The sequence below is a fragment of the Orycteropus afer genome, unplaced genomic scaffold (assembly GCF_000298275.1).
Source record: "Orycteropus afer afer isolate SDZICR_OR568_19922 unplaced genomic scaffold, OryAfe1.0 scaffold00826, whole genome shotgun sequence".
NCBI lineage: Eukaryota > Metazoa > Chordata > Mammalia > Tubulidentata > Orycteropodidae > Orycteropus > Orycteropus afer.
The window spans coordinates 120675-129918 of NW_006922413.1; the positions used below are offsets into that span (position 1 = coordinate 120675).

Genomic DNA, 9244 nt, shown 5'->3' on the forward strand with positions numbered 1-9244 from the left:
GGTTGGGCAATCCTACTTCTGTAGTGATACTGCCTCGGAAACCCAAGGAGGGGTCGCTATGAGTCGGGGCCAACTCGACGGCACATAACAACAACAAATGTACAATAATTATTGTAAGTCTGGAACAATATCATATAACCTGAGTTAGTGTTTAATAAATAACATCTTATCTAAATGTACTGGTTCTGTCTTTGAAATTTCTGTGCAGTAGGAGGTTCATATATTTCATGAACAAAACCCAACTATCTTTGCAAAGCCAATTATTGTAATTACTATCAATAAGTTGTACACCTGTAGAAAGTTGCATTGGCAAAATCTGTGTGATAGATATATTTATAACAATAACAAGGAGAAAGTATATACTAAGGCTGCTTATGTACAACCAAATATCTCATGGGATTTGCTTCCTTGGTTTGCAGGTTTAGGGTCATGGTTTCATGGGACATCCCAGTTAATTGGCCTTGTAATGTTTAGTGCTTCTGTTCTACCTCCTAGTTTGTTGTGTAGTGCTTGGGGTCTTAAAATCTGACAAACAGCTATCCAAAGCACAACAATTGGTCTCTATTCACCTGGACCAACAGAGGAAGAAGACGAGTCAACAAGAAGAGGAGGATATAGAATGTGTGGCTAATTACGTCCATGAACAGTGCCTCCTTTGCCATGAGACTAGAAGAACTGGATGGTGCCTGGCTTCCATTACTGAAGGTTTTGATCAAAGATTCCATAGAAGAATCCTGATCAAAAAAGGGAAAATGCTGAACATGATTTCAAATTCTCATGGACTCTAGATTTTCTGGAGCCATGAAGGTTAGATGAACCGCTGAAAATACTGCCCTGAGAAAATCTTTGAACCTTAAACCAAAAATATTCCCTGACATCATCTTAAAACCGAACAATAGTTCAGCTTATCTAGTAAAAAAGATCTGCCTTGAGCATTATATTCTTTTCTGAGTTATCTAAATGGAATTAAATTGACAACAGCAACTCAAAAGATTAGATAGGAACCCTAAGGGGCAGTGAGTTTATGTTAATGAGGGAGGTTTAACCCAGAAAAGGAAGGTGAGAATGAGTGCCCAACTTGAAGAATATAATCAGTGTTACCAGACTGCACATGGAAAAACTGTTGACTTGGTATGTATTTTGCTGCATATATTCTCAACAACCACAAAATAAATAACATTTAGAAAACAAACAAATATCCGTTGCTGTTTTTCTCTTCCACCCCCACTCCCATGCCAAACAAACAAAAATCCCCAGATATTTTGCTTATGCTTCCTCAAGGTCAAGTGTTGAGTCTTATATATCACTATGTCCTTAGTTCTTAGCCCAGTGCCAGAAACACAATAGGTGTCAGTAATATTTCTATTGCTTTATAACATAGTCAACCATCTGACAGCAAATGCTTAACTGCAGGGAATCTTTGAGAAATGTATGTTTCACATATTCATATGGTTTTGGAATGAGATGGTGAGCCACTTCAGTGGCCACATTCACTTCTTTCTGTCTCACAGACCACCTGGAAGAAAGCTTTACCCATAATTATCTCTGCTTATATGTGATTGAAAAGATCATCATTGAATAAAATATTGCTTCATTTAAATAAATAATTTTGCTCTATTAATTTATCCAAAGTGATTCCACTGCAGTGTCAAGCTAGATAAATTCTAGAGTAAGGCACTGTGTTAGACTGGGTTCTCTAGAGAAACAAAACCAGTATCACAGCAGCATAAGAAAAAACATCTTAGTCTGGGGTCAGGGGACCTTGATTCCAACCCTAAATCTCCAACAGCGTGGCCTTGAAGAAACAGTTTAATTGTTTAGGGTTTCTGATTTGAAAATGCAGAGTTTGAACCATGTTGTCCCTAAGGTCCCTACCACTACCACTACCAATGAAGCACTGATTCTAATTATACCAACCTGTGTTTTGACATTTGCTGCCTCTCTGCTCAATTCTTGCGTGGTAGTTCCTCTTCTACTGATGTCAAGATTTAGACTTTCAGGATCTGTTTCCTTTGCCATTATTTTGCAAGAGTTGTTATCTTTTTCATCAAGAGCTAATAGTTCGGCAGCTAGACAACCTAAGAGTTCATCTGTCAATTCTTCACTCTTTACAGAGTCCAGAATTTCTTGGGAAATGGAATTTTCATCATTTAAAGATTTTCCAAACATTTGAAATGTAATTGATTTATTTGTTAAACTATCATCGTCCAAAGAATGTGCCCAGTTTTGATATCTTTGGGAAGTTGCACTTTCTTGTTTCTCATGGATAGAGAAACTCATGAGTGTTTTAGATTTGTCTGAAACACTATCAAATTCTAGATCATCAGTTACAATTTGGTTAGCATTTAAGTTACCAAAAGATACTTCATTCTGCTTTTCTTGCAATATACGTTTGTTGGAATTCTCACTGGGCATTGCCCAGCTGTTTTCTAATGGGACATATGGGATCTGGTGATGTAGCTCTTCAAGTTCCTGCAGATCTCTAAGGCTTGTGGTGAGTAGTTGATTGTTAGAAACATCTCTTGCTTTGTTAGACTCTTCCATAGAGACCTCTTTAACAATGCACAAATCTGAAGCAGGAAGGAATTCGTTCTGTTCTGTGAACTGCTCAGGATACTGAGCCAACTTCATGATGTCATCTTCAAAAGATAGAAAGTCATTTCCTGAAGACTTTACCTGCCAGTCTGGTCCTGCAATACCATCATCATTTTCAATATCTTCTAGGTTCCTAGTTGTTGACTTGCAACTCTTTTCTTTTAAACATTTGTGCTTTTGTTTAATGCCAAGAGAAGTCTTTAGGGGTTTAATATGTGGTCTTTTCTGAGAATGTCTGGTTCTACTATTGTTACTCCTCTCATTGTGTGAGGATCGACATTTGTTGGTGATACATCTGCCAGATGAAGCTGAGCATATCTCATGGTAATACTTATTTTCATATCGTCCAGCTTCTCTTACATGACAATAAACAGGGGTGCCAAACATTTCATAAATTCCAGGTCCATTGCCAATCGAGTTAATTTCTTTGAACATGTCACTATATTTAAGATCTAGGTAATTTAGGTTTGGTTCTGTTGGTTGAACAGAAAAAGGAACAGAAGACTTTTTTACTACAGGATTTTTACAGATGCAAGGAAGTGATGGCCTTTTTGGCTTCAGAACCCTGTAAGTTGATTGCTTCTTTTCTATCTGTGGTGCTCTCCTTTGAAACTTGGGTAACTGCTGAGGACTGGGATCAACAAGCCCCAGAGCAGGAAAAACTTGAGTTTTTACGTTGATTTTATGTGCGGTAGGTTTAATGGACCCTTCAACAGAACTCATGAAATTCTGAGGTGTCCTATTACTTATCTTGGTCTTTGAATCCAACTTATTTCTACAGGTCTTCATCTTATGTTTGTCATTTTCTTGATGTGCAAGATTACTGAAACTATGGTTGTTGGTGTGAAGGGTACCCTTTCTTTTTTGGAGGCTTGGTTTGGCCATTACTGATTCCTTGGAGACTCCATCCTCTGGGAAAGTAATGCAGATAAGAGGCACCATTTCATTCATTTCTGGTGTGGTTGCTTCTTCTATTGATATTCTTATGTTTGTTTCTGTGCCGCTATGACCTTCTGGGAGCTTTTCAATGGGGCCGTCAGGAACTATATTGGATGAGCTTTTAAGCACAGGATGCTCTTCTAATTCATCATGATTTTGCTCAGTTGCTTCTTTTTTATCCACTGAAGCACTTTTTGAGTCAATTTGATCACTTCTACTTTCTTCATCCTGGCCCTGAGTTACCTCTGGATGCTGGAGTTTTTGGAGCTCGCTTGGGATGGCACGGGCAATTTCTGATTCTTGTTTGTAGTTTCTAAATATTGATCTGTCTTGATTTTGTAATGAAAGATATTGAGAATTCTCTTCTGCTTTCATTTCATCCCCAATATACTCTTCCCTATTAGTGGAATTATTATCTTCCTGCTCCTTTTCAAAAAACACCAAAGACTGTTCTTTTTGAAAGTGAGAGCTTTCAATATGGTCACTTCCTTCTGTTTCCTTGGATTTCCAATTCTCCACATCTAGGTGTCCTCTGTGAAGGTTAGCCTTTGGAAAAGAGCACATGTTTCTGGACCAGATGGAGCTATCAGAAGATCTGGGGGTCTGATCCACAAACATCTTACACGGGGTTTCCTGCTGCTTGTTTGATGGTCTAATCTCATCAGATCGACTAATGGGCTCTGAGATATTGGGTACAAAGGACAGGAAGCCTGGAATATGTCTTTCTCGTTCTTTTTGAACTTTGTGATTTGGGGGGATGGTAAGGAGGCCAGATCTCCTGGGCAGGAGTGACAATGGTGGCAGAGGAAACTGAAAGGAAAGAGAAAAAGCTAATGAATACAGACACATATATAAATAGCATGTAAACCAGTTTAAGGTTATCTGAAGGGATTCTAGGGAGCTCTGGTAGCATAGTGGCTAAGACACTTGACTGCTAACCAGAGGGCTGGCAGTTCAATCCCACCAGCCACTCCTAGGAAGGAAGATGGGGCAATCTACTTCCGTAGTGATACTGCTTTGGAAACCCAAGGAGGGGTTGCTATGAGTCGGGTTAGACTCGACGGCACATAACAACAACATAAGATTGTGTTTGGCAAGGCCTTTAAAGGACAGAGCTATCCTGGAGATTACAATTTTTAAAACTAAAATCTCATCCCCAATGGTTTCTTTAAAAGCAAGATCAAATGATACTTTTATAAACCAAGATTATTATTGATGTAAAGATACTTAGTTATATATTTAAAAATGAAGGCCCTATAGTGTAAATGTTAAACATTTGAAGGTAAGCAATGCTTTATTTCTTATCTTTTTTAAAAAAAAAAAATTTCCATAGAACTGATATAAGATAATTTAAAACCTCATTAGGCTTGAAATGCCCACTTTCTACAGTTTAAAATTATTATTCACATGTACTTTAAGGATGATCATTATGTTACTAACTCAGAACACAACTGTTTTAAATTGTTTTGCTGAAAGTGGCACATAAATGTGCTACACTTTACACTTGAAAGTTAGAAACCCTGGACAGCATTGAATTTCTCCTCTGCCCTCCATTTTTAAACTAAGCTGGTTTTTATTAGAAGCTCTGGTGGTGAAGTACCTACGGCATTTGACTGCTAACCAAAAGGCTGGTGATTCAAACCCACGAGCCACTCCTCAGAAGGAAAGTTGGGCAATCTACTTCTGTAGTGATCCCACCTGGGAAACCCAAGGAGGGGTCTCTTTGTGTCGATCCAACTCTACGGCACGTAACAACAACAGTTTTTATTATCAACCTCTAGAGGTCAGTGTAATCCAATTCATAACATTGAGCTTTGTTGTCATTAAGCTACAGACTCACTTTATAAATATTCTTTATTTAACTTTATGCTTCTTTTTTGTTTTTTTTTTCCACTGTGGCCTTTCCTTATTTATGCATTTTCAATACCATATACATCAGCATTTTGATAAGTATGGATTGTGAGTGGTAACTGAGAGCTATATATTTAACTTTATTCTACTGACACCTATGTTTAAGAAGAAAGGACAAGGAAACTGATGCTAGGAACTTAGGTTAGAAATAAATTAGATGCAATGTAATCCCCCAGGTTTATTGGCAATATGATTTTCTTCTATTTCTCAAAAATAATTTAGGAAACAAAGACATTTCTCCCAGTGTTTAAACATCTCCCTAGAAGCATCCATTAAACTTTTTTACACCAAGAAACTCCTTTACAGAGCACTAAGCAGTAGCAAAGGTCCCTAGGTGGTGAAAATATTTTACACTTGACTGCTAATCTAAAAGGCTGGTGGTTTGAACCCACACAGCGGTACTGTGGAAAACGAGGCCTGATGATCTATGTTGATTAAAATTATAGCCATGAAAACCACGTGCAGCACTGCTACTCTGACACACACAGGATTGCTATGAGTCAGAATCGATTAAACGGCAACAGTTTTTGGTATTTCTGTTATTGTTGCTTTTTAACAAATAAAGCATTTTTCAAAAAATTTTCAAGTAAAGCATTTGGACAGACCCTTGCAACGATTTAGTTCTCTCAACTATGTTTACCTCTTGTATCCTAAAAGCCTCTCAGAAAATACTTATACATAGCTACTGCTTGTTGTTCTTAGTTGCTATTGAGTTCATTCAGATTCACAGATAGCCCATGTCCATAGGGTTTTCAATGACTGATTTTTCAGGCCTTTCTTCCGAGGTGCCTCTGGGTGAACTTGAACTGCCTACCTTTCAGTTAACAGCTAAGTCTGTTAATCATTTGCAGTACCCAAGGTTTAATGTTGTAATTAAAAATAAAGAAAACAAATCCATTGCTGTCGAGTTGAATTCCGACTCACAGTAACCCTGTAAGTTAGAGTAGAGCTGCCCCATAGGGTTTCCAAGGCTATAAATCTTTATGGAAGCAGACAGCTACATCCTGCTCCCATGGAGCAGCTGTTGGGTTCAAGCCACTGACTTTTGGTTTGCATACGAGAGCTTTAAATACTGCACCACCAGAGCTTCTCTTAATTGTAATTAGACATTAGAAAATCTTTCAACCACTGGAAAAAGAAATTATGTAATTTCTACCACAACCAACCAAACTCACTGCAGTCGAGTTGGATCAGACTCATAGGGACCCCTCCTTGGGTTTCCAAGGCAGTATTATTACAGAAGTAGGTTGCCCAACCTTCCTTCTGAGGAGTGAGTGGCTGGTGGGTTTGAACCACCAGCCTTCTGTATAGCAGTCAAATGCTTTAGGCATTAGGCCACCAGAGCTCCTATATATATATTAAAAGAAGGCAAAACATGTTTAAGAGAGCTACTTTCCTCATTATGTAGAGGTAATGGTAAATACTCTCAAAAAAGAAATGAACATAAGGCATAATTTTCCTAGAAATTATTTGCTAATCTATAAACTATAGGTGAGTTATTATTTTTCCAAGATGTAGTTGCTGAGGATTTTGGTTCTCAGTTGTTTGATAGAGTTTATCTGCAGCAACAAAATTTCTTTGATTTTAATTCTTCAGTCAAAAAACTCTAAAATAGAATAATCTTACCTCATTTCTTTGCCTAGTGAGCTTCAAACCAGAGGTAGAAAACCCTATAACAAGAAAAAATAATTGGATATTCTTAGTAGTAGAGTGAACACAGTCAGACTTAAGTCAGTGTTTGAGGATGGCGTGATATTAATGACAAGGTCTGAGGAAAAATAGAAATTAAGACTTTTTTTCCTTGTGTTTTCCTCGCGTAACCCATATGGAGGTAGGTATGGGATGAAGACACAAAACTTCAGGCTAGTGTCACTAGGGGGAATTATTTGTCTCTCTCTCTCTCTCTCTCTCTCACACACACACACACACAATACTTATATTCTGACCTGAAACATGAGATCTCTGGATCAGAGACTAGACCATGTATTACTCACAGAGTGTCTTAACACCAGTTTCCTATACCCCAGTTTCCCACAGGAATGTAGTAGAGTTGCATCGCAGTAAGAAACACTGAAATTAAGAGGCTTGGAACTTCTATACATGATGGCTGGTTCTTTGGTCTATTTTCCCCTCCAGAGAAAGAAAGATCTTTAATATGAAATGTAAGCAAAAGTCTCCAGAGGAAAGAGGAAATGTATTTCTAGGTAATATTGCCCCAGAATGTAAGCAAACACCTCCCAGGGAGATAAGTCTCTAAATCTCTTTGGAGCTTATCTCTAACTTCCAAGGCATATTTGCCCTTGAATCATCTGTAAATGTAGTTTCCTGGTACTTTTTGCTCCAGAAGCCTGGACTGTGCAGAAATGTGAAAATATTCATGAATAATTCATGGATAATTGTCTCCCAGTTGTTGTTTGCCCTCATACATGGGATAGATCATAAATTCTGCATAGCACACTCAGGGGGTTGGAAAAAGAAGAAAGAGGTGGGGTTTATAGGTAGTGTAAAACCTAGACGTTATTCTCCTTTTTTTCAACCAGTTGTTGGCAGAGTGGGTAAGGCATTTAGTTGCTAACCAAAAGGTCAGCAGTTCAAACCTACCAGTTGCTCTGTGGGAGGAAGAGAAGGCAATCTACTTTGTAAGGATGTATAGGAGCTCTGGTAGCGTAGTGCCTAAGGCACTTGACTGTTAACCAGAAGGCTGGCAGTTCAAACCCACAAGCCACTCCTCGGAAGGAGGGTTGGGCAATCTACTTCTGTACAGATACTGCCTTGGAAACCCAAGGAGGGGTCGCTATGAGTCAGGTCTGACTCAACAGCACATAACAACACAACAACAAAGATGTATAGCTTTGGAAACCCAATAGGGGTCACTATGATTTGATGGCAGTGAGTTTTGGGTTTGCTGATCCAATTCATGATGACCCCGTGTGTATTAGCGTAAACTGTACTCCATAGGGTTTCCAATGGCTGATTTTTCATAAGTAAATCACCAGGCCATCTTCCAAGGTACCTTGGTGTGGACTCAGACCTCCAACCTTTAGTTAGCAGCCAAGTGCATTAACTATTTGTACCATTCAGGGACTGTTCTTTTCTTACCCAAAACTCTGATTGGTCCTCCAAAGCCCCACCCACCCACCCACTACAGCTTAGAGTTGAGAGCCAAAACTCCAAAGCCTTCAGGGTCAAAGTGAACCATATAAGTGGATAACGTGGGATAGGTAGGGATAGTAGTAAACTGAGATCATGTGCCCCAACTAATGGGACATCCATTATCCTGCTCTAACTTGTGGTGTTCATTCCAGACGGAAAAAACAGCACTGTCAAATCTTCCCAGTGTCAAGAGAAGCCAGAGAGCTGACAATTTCATGTGAAATCCCTACTCTTCTTCTTTTTTAATGTTGTGGAAGCCAAACAAAACATATCTCTGGGTCAATTTCAGGCACAGGCTGCCATTTGAAACTTCACTTTAGAGAGAAATAGAATAAACTCTCTAAGATGTGGCACAACTAGAGAAGCCATCCTCAGGTAAAAATGGCCACCTGAGAAGAGGTTCCCAATAGGAGCAGCACAGGTATGATACCCCGTTCCCCACAACAATTCCTTATGCATTCATTCAACAAATATTTACTGAGTGCCTACTGAGTGGCCAGCACAGTTCCAGAAGATGGCAATAAGTTCTGAACAAAAAAGATGAAAATTCTTGCCCTCATAAAGGTCTCATTCTAGACGCAGAGATTATCTGTTGAAGAGATATTGGAAGTTAATACCAGAAATACAACTGAATATAACTTATAGT

At 38.8% G+C, this 9244-nt stretch overlaps 1 protein-coding gene across 1 annotated transcript in view; it reads right to left on the bottom strand.

Moving 5' to 3' along the window:
• Nucleotides 1-9244, bottom strand: part of MAP3K19 (mitogen-activated protein kinase kinase kinase 19) — an 86922-nt gene that overhangs the window by 13789 nt on the left and 63889 nt on the right. The window contains exons 7-8 of the mRNA XM_007957944.1: nt 7072-7115; nt 1918-4344 (exon numbers count right to left, since the gene is read on the bottom strand). Of these exons, the coding sequence (XP_007956135.1) occupies nt 1918-4344; nt 7072-7115 (2471 nt within the window). The remainder of the gene's footprint in view (nt 1-1917; nt 4345-7071; nt 7116-9244) is intronic.